Below are 14,801 nucleotides of genomic sequence, written 5' to 3' on the forward strand. Positions count from 1 at the left end.
ATTACATTATCCAAGATTATGGATAAGAAGAGAATCTTAAAAGCAGCAACAGAAAAAGAGACAGTTACCTACAAAGGAGTGCCCATAAGACTGTCAGCTGATTTCTCAAAAGAAACCATGCAGGCAAAAAGGGGCTGGAGAGAAGTATTTGAATTCATGAAAGGCAAGGACCTACATCCAAGATTATTCCATCCAGCAAAACTATCATTTAGAATAGAAAGGCTGATAAAGTGCTTCTCAGATAAGATCAAATTCAAGGAGTTCATCATCACCAATCCCTTATTATATGAAATGTTAAAGGGGCCTATGTAAGGAAAAGAAGATGAAAAACTATGAACAGCAAAATGACAACAAACTCACAACTATCAACAACAAAACAAAAATAAAAACAAACACAAACTAAGCAAACAACTAGAACAGGAACAGAACCAGAGAAATGGAGATCACATGGAGGGTTGTCAGTGAAGAGAGGGAGGGAGGAGAAAGAGGGGAAAAGGTACAGGGAATAAGAAGCATAAATTGGCCCTGGCTGGTGTAGCTCAGTGGATTGAGCATGGGCCTGCGAACCAGATTATCGCGGTTCGATTCCCAGTCGGGGCACATGCCTGGGTTGCAGGCCAGTTCCCAGCAGGGGACACACGAGAGGCAACCATACATTGATGTTTCTCTCCCTCTCTCCTTCCCTTCCCCTCTAAAGATAAATAAATAAAATCTTAAAAAAAAGAAGCATAAATTGTAGGTACAAAAGAGGCAGGGGGGAGGTTAAGAATAGTACAGGAAATGGAGAAGCCAAAGAAGGTATATGTATGATCCATGGACATGAACTAAAGGGGGGAAATGCTGGTAGGGGGAGTGCAGAGTGGAGGGGAATAAAAGGGAGGAAAAAATGGGGCAACTGTAATAGCATAGTCAATAAAATATATTAAAAAAATAAATATATCTCCCCTGGAAAATAAATAAATAAAAACTCCCTGGCTGGTGTGTCTCAGTGGATTGAGTGACAGACTGAAAACCAAAGGGTTGCTGGTTTCATTCTCTTTTGGGGCACATGCCTAGGTTGCAGGCTAGGTCCCTGGTTGGGGTGTGTGAGAGGCAACTGCTCGATGTTTCTCTCCTTCTCTTCCTTCCTCCCTTCCCCTCTCTCTAAAAATAAATAAATAAAATCTTTAAAATATATATATATATATAAAGAGAGAAAGAGATACTTTTCTTAAAGTGGGTTAGATTTTCTTCTCTGAAAAATTCTTTGATTTTACATTAAATTTGTAAAGTATAGATTCTAAATAACAATCATAATTCTTTATGTTAATTTTCAATTTTTCACCTAGCAACAGAAAAAAACAGTTCACATCTTCCTACTGAGTTGGCCCAGAAGCAAAACACATGTACAGCCTGATCAATCTTAATACAATCTTGATAACCTTGGTTTCTGAGCAGCTAGAGAACCATGACATCAAACCACGATTTTCCCAGAACTGCTTCTGAGATAATAAGAACAACAACAACAATTAGGAAGACCCATTTGGGACATGAGGGTGGGTAGGGTGAAGGAGAGTAACTGGTGGAAAATAGGGACAACTGTAATTGAAAAACAATAATTAAAAAAAAAGAAAAAAGAAGGAAAAGATTTTAATTAGAAAAAAGAAAAAGAAAGAAAAATCCACCAAAATCACCAGAAAACTAAAGCTCCACAAAACTTAAAGGCATAAGCCAGTTAGACCCATGTTCCAAAAAGTGCTTATTTAAAGTCTGATTTTTCAAACACAGAGTTGATATACAACATTTTTATGTGAATCTCAGAACATCCTTGTATGTAATTTTCTTGAGCCACAACATACTAACAGAGTAATTTCTGAATTAGAAAGCAGAAAATTGCTAGAATTCCATCCTGTCACATGTAGGGAGAAATACACAAGTAGTTCTGTGGACAGGAACTTTTGGTAACAAAGAAGCTAGTTTTAAAACAACAACAAAAAAGAATTGTACAAAACTCCTAGTCTGAGTCCACTTAAAATCTCTCCACCCTTAGTTTCCTCTAAAACTCACAGAAATTCAGAAATGCAAGACAGCAGGGGAAAGTATTAAAACCATAACCATTCCACATGATCCCTGGCGTCTGGACTTTTCAAAATACAGAACTGAATAGTAAGAATGACTTTGAATATACCGCCCCTATCAAAAGCAAAAACAAATAGCTATTATTTTAGGGAATAAATAACGTCATATTGTTGTTTCCCAGTATGCTTCACAGTGTGTTTCACAGTATGTTGAAGAAAATCACGAACAGCTGAATATTGTGCATATTATGGAAAGTGATGTTTCCATTGTCAGGGAGAAACTTTTCTCTACCCTTCTAGGGTCTTTCAGCTGCTCTAATCTACATGAGACAGATTAACTAGAGAAGATAACCAAATTTAGTTACATACTTATGGGAACCCCCCATACTAGGGGGACCCTCCCCAAATAGAATTATTTTCTGGAGGGTAAGCCCTTTGTAGTACAGGCTTCTCCCACTAGGTGAGTGTTCCAGGAACCCATCTGTACCAATGCACCAGCTGGTATTGTTGTGAGAGAATGTGTTCAGCTTTAGTGACTCTTTTTGAAGATTCAACATGTTTTCCCATTTCATAATGGGTGATTTACAAGCACACCTGCCCACACCACACTGAGTGTTCAGCAATTTTTGATCAAAAACATCATGACCCCCATGCCCCACCTTCCCTATTCACCCAATCTCCCCGAGTGACTTTTTTGTTGTTGTTTCTTGGGATGAAAAAAGGCCTCAAAGGGAAACATTTTGCTGGCGTGAAAGGGGTGAAACAAAAACCAGCAGAAGCATTAAAAGGTATCAACATCAATACGTTGAAAAACTGTTTTGAGTAGTGGAAAAAGTGTCTTGATAGGTGTATTGCATCAAATGGAGAGTACTTTGAAGATGACTGAAGTTTAAACATATAAGAATAAATACACAATTTTTTATAAATAAATTCTGGGATTTTTTTAGGTTCAGAGTCAGAAAGGAAAAATGAGGTATATATGGCATTCTGAGCTAAGGATGAGATAAGTCACTTTGGGGCTTAATAGGGGAGGGAGGTCATTTGCAGAATGGTAAGTACAGATGTTCGGTAATTACAAGTTTGCCCTGCTCTATAGATAGGTCATAAAAAGTTATTTCTGGTGACAACTCTTATTATGGGCAGCACCCCTAATTTAAGTTCTTTAAGGGAGAGCTAAACATTTCTCATAAGCCTACAGGGTCTCTATTGCCTTCAGCTCAAAATAATTCACATCTAAATCAGTATATCTTAGAGAGGCCAATCCCAAACCCCTTCACCATTAACCATTCATATAAACTCAGGTAACTGTAAAATATTTGCCCACATTGGAAATCAACATTAGTGCTCTTCTTCCACTGACCACGATCAAACCATTGATGGCAGCACAGGTGGCTTTCAGAACACACCAAAGCTCTTCCTAGGAGTGGGAGACCATGCTCACTTTCTCCAAAAATCTTGAATTGGAATGAGAGTAAATAAGCCAGATACAACCAATCCCTTCCTTTCCATAAAAGAACAGTAACAGGTTGAGGTTTGTCATCGGAATCTTTGAATCCAAAAATACTAAGCATTTCTCTATAAAAACAGCTTCCTGATTACTGTTGAAAGTACTGCTTTGTCTTTAAGTCTTTAAAAATAATAGTTGAGATTAATTTAGCAATGTGTTCATTCCTTAAACATGTACTGGGCAACTCCAGTGGGGTTGCTGGGGATATATTAAATGAAACCACAGTTGCCCTAAGAGTGTTGGAACTAAACTTTTGGCAGATTCTGACATTTGCTTTAGTTTACATTTTTCTGATTACTAATGAGGTTTAGTCACCTGGCTCATATCCTTTGCTCCTTTATTAACTGAGATACGTGTCATTTCTTTTGTTCATTGGTAGAAATTTATTAGCTATTCTAGATCCTAATTATTATTATGGATCATCATTTTGTTTCTTATATGCAACACAAATGTATTGTCCCCTTGATAACTTTGTCTTTTTTGTCACACATTAATATAGTCAAATTAATTGGTTGTCTTCGGGTTGTTTTTGTTGTTGTTGTTGTTGTTGTTATGTATCTTAAGAAATCCTTCTCTAGCTCAAGGTTATAAAGATATGCACAAAGGAAAACAGGTTTGCTATTCACATTTAGGTCTATAAATCTACCAGCAATTTAATTTAGTGTATGGTGTGAGTTAGAGATCTAGTATTTTCTTTCTTATGGTAGACAAATGTCCCTGTCCTTTAACTGAAAAAGAGCTTCTTAGAGAGTGAAGAGAGAAGAGGATTTACACCACTGGATTCTCGATCTTGGTCTGGAGAGATCTGTGGCATAGCACACCTGCGCATGTGAGCCTAACCTGACCTACCAGAGCACTAGATCCTTCAGGGAAGAACTGCCTCTTATTCACAAGGTGTTCCTTGTGCCTACCATAGCAGGTAGTAAAGTATTTATTAAATAATCAAATAAATACAAAGGTTGTTATAATCTAGTTACCGTCACCTTCTAGGTACACCCACCATATACAGGGTGGAGCAAAAAGTAGGTTTACACTTATGAGTACACAAAACAGTTTATTCTTATATTATTATTTATTAATTATTATATTATTTCCCATAGAAAAAACTGTAAACTACTTTCACCCCACCCTGTACCTAAAATATACCAAATGAATAATGTGTCTCTGTACTTCCTGTTGCCTGTTTAAAATCTTCTTTTCTAACTGCCTTACCAATTGGCCAATTGGCCTCTGAATATTTCTCCAGGCACAACACAATGTGTTCTTTCTTTGCACCCACACAGCACCTATAACTTCCTTTAAGCAATACCTGGGGCATTGTGTTATAAGACACAGGCCAGTGAGATCCCTTTGGGGCCTCTACCCAAAATCAAAATCCAAATCTTAGAATATTAGAGAACTACAGTTTCTTCCCAACTTGGTTAGACCAGTGGACACAGGAACTTACGGGTCTGGGGACTGTATATGAGCTCCACATGGGCATCCTGATAGCTTCTCCAAACCCACTGATATACTCCCGGTGGTAAAGGAGACAGTGTTCCTTGTTCTTCTGCATGACCCTGGGCCTCCCATATGGCAAATTTAGTTTCTCTGTAGCTGTTACTAAAATAAAAACAACAAAATTAAAATGTTTGTGAAATTAGGAAATCTTTCTATGCATAATAAGTACCATTCTCGGATGACTTATATGTCAGGTACTCTGATAAATATTTTACATATTTAAACTCTTTTGATACTTAAAACAACTCTATGAGATAGATGTTATTGTTCCATTCTACAGATTACAAAACTAAGACTTAGATACATAATTTGGCCAAGCAATTAACAGCTTTTGGGACATACTTGAATAGCTAAAACCTCAAAATCAAAAGTACAAACTTTATAACAAAGATGACCTACTTCAATAATTATCATAGGAAAGATACTGGAATTTCATAATAGGTATGTCCTAATGTATTTATTTTCATTTATTTGCCATTATAATCTAAACATTCATCAGTTATTGATAGTTAAAAACCTGTGGGGTATTTGTGCCACGGAATAACACCCAACAGCGTATCAAACAGCAAACACGCTTACTGAGCTCTTATTGTGTGCCAGGCACTCTTTTGAGTGCGCACATGTATTGACTCATTTCATCTTCATATCAACTCTACAGAGCAGATTTCTCCATTTTATTATAAATGATGAAATGGGCCTAGTGAGTCTAATACAAGAATACTTAAAAGACAATGGGTAATAAAATACTGCTTTAGGTCAGGCACTATTTTAAATTCTTTCCATGGATTAATACTTTTAGCCTTTATTACTATGTGAGGTGGATATCTTTGTTACAGATGAGAAGACTGAGGTACAGAGAGGTTCAATAACTTGGCCCAGGGCACACAGCCAGCAAGCAGTACAAGGAGGACTAACCCACGCAGTTTGGCCGGTTCCCATCTGAGAAGGGGAGTAGGGGCCTGTGGACGACACACTGCCTCTTCAGGGAGCCTGTAGTGTTCTCAGAACCACTGCAACTACCTCGCACTTGCTTGCTATCATCGTTAGTAATTCTGGGTTTATTTGATTCTCCTCCTTACATTGGCAATAAAATCTTTATGAGCAAAAGTCCCTGTGAGCTTATTTTGAAGAATTCCAAAAAGGCAATATCGTATTTTGTTAGGCCTAAACATCAAGGACTTAACATGTATTCTATTGACTTACTTTCATCCTGAGTGAGATTTAGCATTTGATTCACCTGTTCTACAGCAGCGTTCTGCAAGAGAATGTGGGAGGGGGAGGAGGTAAGTCAAGGCAATAACCTGTTTTAAAAGGCGATCAAGATTATTTCTGTAGTAATCACATGAATATTTTACTGTTGAACAAAGAAGCCAGACTAGTTTAAATTTCACTTCTGCCACTACTCAGAAATATAGTGTTATTCCTTGGAATACTTTTGTGTGGGAGTTTGCAATGATATAACTGATAAGGGGCAAAGCATCCTGACCACCACTGGAATCCACCACTCTACTGGGACAACCACGCCCCCAGGCTTCTCAGTCTTTAATCTGCACACAGCTTGTTAGAGGGCCTTATTCAAATACAGATTATGATTCACCACTCCCGAGCCCAGTGGGCCTGAGATCCTCAATCTTTAACCAGCCAGCGAGTGATGCAGGTGCTCATCCTGGGACCACACTTGTGATAGCAAGGGGCATTCTTGACCGAGGAGAACTGGCCTCACAGTTAGGTAGAACAAGCTTCTCTGACCTTGGGTAATTTATCTCACTTCTCTGAGCCCTCCTTGTCTTTAAAATGGAGACTAAAGCACTAACTCTGTAATGTTTTATTATGGCAGTTCTGATGAGGTTATCTGGAACAGGAGGTAGGAAACTGGCACTTTTACTCTGATGTTTGCTGGGTGTTTGTTTTTAATTGGGAAGCTTGACTGGGTTTTTGCCCCTCGAAGCCTCTTTTTGTTGGTTATTTATGTATTTATGTATGTATGTATGTATGTATGTATTTATGTGGTGTGATGTTATTCTGAGGATTACAGAATGTGAAGACTTTGCAGACTCCTGGCTATCAGGAATAATTCCCACCCAAAGGAGCAGGCAGTTTATTCAGCTCTATGACTACATCTGGAACTTGGCATCGAGTGCTCCCTGACATTAGTTGGAGCTTCATAGACTCCTGATAACTGGGCTCCGACTACTTTCTGAAATCAGAGCCCCACCCATGTGCTGTAATTCTCACAGGTAGGATCCGTGCTTGCACCTTGGGCTCCTGTGCTGACTCCTTGCTGTGGGTGGAGGGCGGCGGGGTCTACTCACACTGGAAACTCACCTAGCATAAAGTCACCTTGCAGAAAGTTCATGGTCTTTGCCCCTGAACTCAGCAGGTTACTCTACCCACTACAATGAACTTCCCAATACTATTAGTCAGCCAGCCTCCAAGCATTGCCTGAAAAAGGTCTTTCATTATTACCTAAGGAATGCTGGGCTTTTTGCTGAGTAGACTCACAGCACCTAGCCTAGTGACTGTGCCTGACACCAGATCACAACCCCTGCACCCTCCCAGTTATTTCTGCTCTAAATAACCATCCATGGCCCTCTGATTCTTATGCTGTAAGAGAGATGGTTTGTGAGGGAAAACAAAGAGAGCTTCAAGATTCTACTGTTTCAAATGGTTATGGACAGTTAGCTCATAAAAGAATTAACAACTTCCAAATAGTGCTTTCCAGTTTACAAAGCAAATTCACATACTTAATCTTATGATGTGTTTCTCATTTCTGGATGAACCCATGAACATTTATTTAGTAAATATCCAGGCCTAACACAAAACTCATTGTTAGCTACCTTGCTTATAGATCAGCTCACCGTTTACATTCTTAGAGTTACATGAGTTATTACTCACGTTTTGTAGCTGACGGCAGGAACAATCTAGAGTATCTGTGGGCAACGGAACAGTAAAGCCACACACAGAAAGCTGGGACACTTCCTCTGTGTGGGATGGCTCATAAAAAGGCACCTTCAGAAGATGGTTTAAACTACCATGGGTACCATTGTTTGGTGCTGGTTGAATGTGTAGAAGATCTGTTTTAAAAAATAAGTTCAAAGTAGATTTAAATTGGAAGGCAACAACATCCGGGTAGGAGAAGGAAGAAAACAAACACCCGCTGTTCACTTCCTTTAATAAATTCTGCTGTGATGCAGTGGCCAACTGCCTACGCCGTTCGGGGTACTGACTTTCTTCCCCAAGAGTTTCTACCACTGAGTCTTTCTAGACAATAGGGCCAGTTGTTATGGGTGGGCCGCAGGAACCGTTCCCTCTCTCCAAAGAACAGCATCAGCGCTACAATGATCACTTTGTTCCTTAAGCATATGATGACGTTCTAGCACAGAAAGCTACACTTCTGGTAAAATAAGTTTTAAAAAGTTAAATAATCTTACTTCTAGTATATTTACTTAATAATATAAAAATTCTCTAAGGACGGGTACTTTTTAAAAATTAAACTAGTGAATTTTGCTTAATAGTAGGAGGACTTTCTCTGATTTTTTCCTATAAAAGCAAAATACACAAATGTTTTTACAAACGTAGCCTTGTATGTGGCTCCTACTGAGAATGACCTAAGAAGAACTAGAATCCTACCTCGTTCCTTCGAAGCCTCCCCACAAAGGGTCAGCAGCCCTCACCAAAAACTCAGCTTGGGAACCAAAAATTTAAATTGTTAAGGCAACAACATATTATTTTTAAATAGATACTGTTTAGTTTCTAAATCATATTTGATTACCATAGGCCTAGGCAAGATTAAGAATGACAACTGTAACCATATTTATGTGTAAATTCCTACAGCTAACTCACTCATTGCCTTGCCTACATAAACAATTTCTTAATAGAATGGTCTCGGGTAAGCATGTGAGCAGAAAGGTGGGTTAGATTCCCTAAAACTCTAATTATTTAAGGTTTATACTATTGAGAGTAATAGCAAGTATCTATCTAAATAGGACTTTCTTACCATTCTTTTATGCTAGAAGCTTTCTCTCTGTCATTACAAGGGAATACTTGTATTTCTAGGTGTATTATTCCTGCTTTGAAAAGTTGCAAGTGTAATTTTATTTATCTAACTTTTGTTAGATTAGATTTTCATATAGTACCTTACTATATGAAAAGCTGGTCTCCTGAGATCTAATGTTTAGCATTACTAGAAAAACAAAAACAAATTCACTCTCATAAATGAATAATTCTGAATCATAAATAATTCTTCCTCATTTTTTTTACTTTCTGTCTCAGTGAGACCCTCTACCTCTGGAACTCAATTTAGCACCAATTTCAAAATACATTAAACTATACACACATTTCGCTGTTGATTTCATGCAAACACACTCACCACACATTAGGTTATAGACTTCAATATTGTCAAATGGCTCAACTTCAGTCTTCTCTTTAAAACTGGGTCCGTGTGCCAGGAAGATAGCCTAGGTGGTGATAATCCGGCTGTTACCAACTGCCGTCTGAGCTCAAGAACAGATACTGGAAGGAACACAACTTTCTTCCCGTAACGGCCCTCCTAGTTGTATTTACGCCTCTGTAAGGACTTCTTTTCATATTTGAAAGTGACCTTTACATCTATTTCACCTGGGACGTTGTACCAGTTCCAATCAAATATACTCCATACTGTGTTTGCTTTTTCTAAATATACCTGCTTTTGCAGTACCTCATGTGTCAATGGACTGGGAGAACAAGCAACATTGGACAACCAAAGTTAGCATGATTCTATAATACCTGGACAATATAAATTAGAAATTCATCATATACCATTATATATATTTTTTGTATTGCTTTCCTATCTTTGCTCAGATATGTTAATGCTTGACAAAAATGTTGAAGTTACTGAGCATTAAAATTTTTGCACAACCTAAACTAACCCACTGACTCCTCAAATACCTATCCTTTTGAATTTTTAGGATAAAAAGATTTAAATATTTTTACTTCTATTAATTAATGTTAACTTAATTATATTATTTCTAACAAATCTAATTGTTTTAGATTACAAATAACTAGTAGAGAAGTATCAAACACAAAGAAACAATTCTTTTCTGGGCAAAGGGTTATATATAAATCTCAAAATAATCAACAAAGCATTGGAGGCATAAGTTTTTCTTCCAGTAATTAACTTATTTATCAAATAGTACCCTAATTAATAGAAAAGCTCTCTATCTTCAGAGATTTTTAATTTATTTACCAAGACATATAACCCATTATGACACTGTTAAGAGGCAGTATATTCATAAAAAGCCTAACACATTTTTCTCCACGTAGAAAGGAGTATGTGTGTGCATGTATGTGCTCCGTCAGTGGTGTAATGTGTGTGTGTATTACAAATGAAATTCGATAAGACTATCCGGTTGCAAGCATCATAAAGCTTTACCTGTGGGGGATATTGGCAGCATTTATTCATGGACTGCTCCAAGTAGGTTTCTTCCTGGGCTTCTGGAACATTACATGCTTCCGGTTTTCTTCCTTCCTCACTGGCTCTTCCTGAATTAACTCTCCCTCCCAGCCTCTTCAAGTAAAGGCGCTGAGGGCTCAGTGCTTCCTCTCTACACTTCAGCTCTGAGGATCTTATCTAGTTACATACCTTTTAAATAATGTATATACTTAAAATTCAGTTTTTCTTCTCTGGACAGGCTCTCTCTTTAATTGCCTATATAATGTCCCATATAGATGCCTGATGACTATTCCGAACTTAAGGTGTCCAGCGCACTCTCCTGTCCTCCCCGGCAGTCGGCTGCAGCCACAATCGAACAGCCTGCCGGGAGTGTACAGAGGCTCTCACCCCAACACCTGGGGCACATTCCCTGCTTCCCTCCCGCCTCTGCACTGGCTGTTTCCTCTGCCTGAGACACTTGTCCCCTGACTGTCTGAACGCTTGTTCCTTTCACCTTTTTAAAGTCTCTTCTCAAATATCAGCTCAATAAATCTTATCCTCTCCACCTTATGTAAAGTTTCAGATTGACCTCATAGTACCTTGAAACACCCCAATTTTCACCTACTTTGCTTTACTTTGTTTTATTTCTAAAGCACTCATCCACTAACACATCAAATAATATATTCCTTTGTTGTGCCAATTGTCTATATCCCCCTGTTAGAAAGAAAGCTTCGTGAGGGCAGGGATCTTTATGTTTTGTTTGCAGATGTAGTCAAAAGTCCTGAACATTGTCTATCAGGAAGTAGGAGCTCAATAAATATTTGTTTTTAAAAAAGCAGTAAGTTACCTCCATGGCCTTAAACTTGTTGTCAAAACCATGGTTACCTCCTCCACAGTATGAACTGGATTTACTCCTATAAAGAAATAATATTATTACACTCTGATCCATCTATTTATTCAAGGATCTTATTGCAAACTGAGATTTGGTGGATCTTTATGTTTTTATGTAGCTTCTGCTTTTATATAAGTAAGTTGTTCAGTCAACAAAAGCATAAATATAGTTATTTTCATGTTCAAATTCATAAGCCCAGAGGAGCAAACAGAATGATAGAAGAGAAGAAAGGAGAATTCCAAGATCTACAAAGAGAAGTGAAAAGCCTTTGATTCTTAGATATTGATGAAAGGATAATAACAAAGGCATAGGTTAAAAAAAGAAGAATTTGTCTTCATGCTTACCTTTATATTTACATGTTAATATCTGTGTTATTAAGAATAGTTTTATTATACTCCATATTGTTACTTTGCTTTAGAAATAATTTTTTAAACTGGAAAAATAGTGATTTCTATTTTATAGCAGAGATATCTAAGAAGATAATATAAAAATATAAATAAAAATACTCAAGGCAAGTTAATTATAATACTTGAAAAGAACAAGCCAGCATATTCTGTAAATTCAGAGTTTATTTTTAACTTTTGGGATTTTCCTCCATAGACTGCTGCTCTATAACTTGAATGATTTTTCAAATTTAATTAGTTTATTTTTGCTTACTTTTCATATTTCATTCTTGGAATTGAGCAGTATCAGTAATTTTATATATAGCTGGTTTTTGCACTGAAGACAAAATAGCAATCAATGAACCTTGATTTTTTTTAAAGCAACAATGTTATACTGGTTCATATAGATCTCTAAAGGGGAGAGAGAGAGAGTGAGCAAAAGAGAGAAATTACTATTTCTTTTTTTTTCTTCTTTTTTAAAAAAATATATTTTATTGATTATGCCATTACAGTTGTTCTATTTTCCCCCTTCATTCCCCTCCACCCTGCACATCCCTCCCCCACCATCCCCCCTTTAGTTTATGACCATGTGTCTCAAGTTCTTTAGATTCTGTATTTCCCATACTATTCTTGCCCTCCCCCATCTATTTTCTATCTACCATCTATGCTACTTATTTTCTGTACCTTCTGTCCCCTTCTCCTTCTCCCACTCCCCTGTTGCTAACCCTCCATGAGATCTTCATTTCTATGGTTCACTCCTGAAGTAGCTGTCCTCTTAGTTTGCTTTTGTTTTAGGTGTGTTTGTTAATAACTATGACTTTGCTTTTCTAAAGTTTCTAGAGGTTGGCCTTAAAAGACTTCTTTCATTCGCTTCTCCACTCCCCACATCCCATTCTCTAAGGTAAACACACATGCACACACTATTTCTATTTCTTCTAGAACTATAGGCTCAACTGAGAGTAGGACTTTAACTTGTGTCTTAAAAAAATCAACTTTTAAAAAAGTCATAAGTAACTCTTACTCAGCTTAAATAAAATTAAATCATAAGATAAAAAATAAATCATAACACTAAACTTTATCCAATAGAGAAAAGAAAAAAGAGGCTAAGTACGGCCAGGAATGGGGAAGGAAGAAGAGTCCTGTTTATAGGGGGCTCACATTTGATTACCCTAAAGTGTCCAGTCATTCCCTTATCTTAGTTACTTTCAATAAAATTGTTGCCTAGGGCAAATGTTGTTTGAAAACTATTTCTATCCTTACTGAATAGATATTTAGTTCCCCAAGATTACTGAAACTATCTAATCAGGAGTGATTAAGGTTTTAACTCTCTGTGGTAAGGTAGAGTATTCATTAATGAAAGAAAGAAAAAGTCTTTTGATAAGAGTGTCCACCACTTCTATTCAACATAGTATTGGATGTTGTAGCCATAGTGATCAGAAAAGAAAAAGAAATAAAAGGCATCTAAACTGGAAAGGAAAAAGTAAAGCTTTCACTGTTTCTAGATGACATTGTATACAGAGAGAATTCTATAGACTCTACCCAAAACCTACTTGACCTAATAAATGAATTTGGCAAAATAGCAGGATACAAAGTCAACATTCAGAAATCAAAGGCATTTTTGTACACCAACAATAAAATATCAGAAGAATAAATTAACAAAAAAAATACTATTTACTATGGCAAGAAGAAAAATACAATATTTAGGAGTAAACTTAACTAAGGAGGTAAAAGACCTGTACTCAGGCAACCACACAACACTGAAGGAAGAAATTAAGGAAGACACAAATAAATGGAAGCACATACTGTATTCATGGATTGGAAGAATTAACATCATTAAAATGTCCACACTATCCAAAGTAATCTATAGATTCAATGCAATCTCTATCAAAATACTAATGACATATTTCACAAATACATAACAAGTATTTCAAAAATTTATATGGAACCATAAATAACCCCAAAGAGCCTCAGCCATTCTGAGAAAGAAGAACAAAGTAGGAGGAATCATAATACCTGATATCAATCTATATTACAAGGCCACTATAATTAAAACAGTCTGGTACTGGCATAAGAACAGACACGTAGAACAGAATAGAGAGCCCAGAAATAAACCCAAGTCTCTAGGGTCAATTAATATTTGACAAAAGGGGTAAGAACATAAAATGAAGTAAAAATAGCCTTTTCAACAAATGGTGTTGGGAGATCTGGACTGATACATGCAAAACAATAAATAAAACTAGACCACCAACTTATACCATACACCAATGTAAACTCAAGATGGATAAAAGACTGAATGTAAGTTGTGATACCATAAAATTCCTAGAAGAAAACATAGGCAGAAAACTTAGATATCTTACCAGCAATACCTTCATCATTACATCCCCTAGAGCAAGGGACATAAAGGAAAAAAATAAACAGATGGTGCTAGAGCAAATGAAAAAGCTTCTGCATGGCTAAAGGAAACATCAACAAAATGAAAAGGAAACCAACCGTATGGGAAAACATACTTGCCAATGATACCCCAGACAAGCGTTTGATCTCCCAAATGTATAAAGAACTCACATGATTCTGCACCAAGAAGACAACAATGCAATTTAAAAAATGGGTAAAGGATCTGAACAGGCACTTCTCCAAGTAGGACATACAGCGGGCCCACAGACGTGAAAAAAAGCTCAACATCACTAGCTATTAGAGAGATGCAAATTAAAACCACAATGAGATACCACTTCACACTGGTCAGAATGGCCATTATTAATATATCAACAAACAACAAGTGTTGAGGAGGCTGTGGGGAAAAGGGAATCCTAGTGCTCTGCTGGTGGGAATGCAGACTGGTGCAGCCACTATGGAAAACAGTATGGAATTTCCTTTAAAAAAAAGTAAAGATGAAACTGCCTTTAAATACAGCAATCCTGTTACTGTGACTATACCCTAAGAATCCTGAATCACCAATTTAAAAGAACCTATGGACCCCAATATTCATAGCAGCCTTATTTTATAATAGTCAAGTGCTGGAAACAGCCTAAGTGAAATCAGTAAATGAATGGATCAA

The 14,801-nt window shown here is 37.1% G+C and overlaps 1 protein-coding gene across 1 annotated transcript in view; it reads right to left on the bottom strand.

Annotated features, from left to right (window-relative positions):
* The window catches only part of ENPP3 (ectonucleotide pyrophosphatase/phosphodiesterase 3), a 78,805-nt gene that overhangs the window by 16,089 nt on the left and 47,915 nt on the right, over positions 1-14,801 (bottom strand). Inside the window, exons 16-20 of the mRNA XM_037147910.2 lie at positions 11,322-11,388; positions 9,434-9,521; positions 7,960-8,138; positions 6,268-6,319; positions 5,012-5,166 (exon numbers count right to left, since the gene is read on the bottom strand). Of these exons, the coding sequence (XP_037003805.2) occupies positions 5,012-5,166; positions 6,268-6,319; positions 7,960-8,138; positions 9,434-9,521; positions 11,322-11,388 (541 nt within the window). The remainder of the gene's footprint in view (positions 1-5,011; positions 5,167-6,267; positions 6,320-7,959; positions 8,139-9,433; positions 9,522-11,321; positions 11,389-14,801) is intronic.

The sequence above is a fragment of the Artibeus jamaicensis genome, unplaced genomic scaffold (genome assembly GCF_021234435.1).
Source record: "Artibeus jamaicensis isolate MK-2021 breed Jamaican fruit bat unplaced genomic scaffold, CSHL_Jam_final contig_387, whole genome shotgun sequence".
NCBI classification, from domain to species: domain Eukaryota; kingdom Metazoa; phylum Chordata; class Mammalia; order Chiroptera; family Phyllostomidae; genus Artibeus; species Artibeus jamaicensis.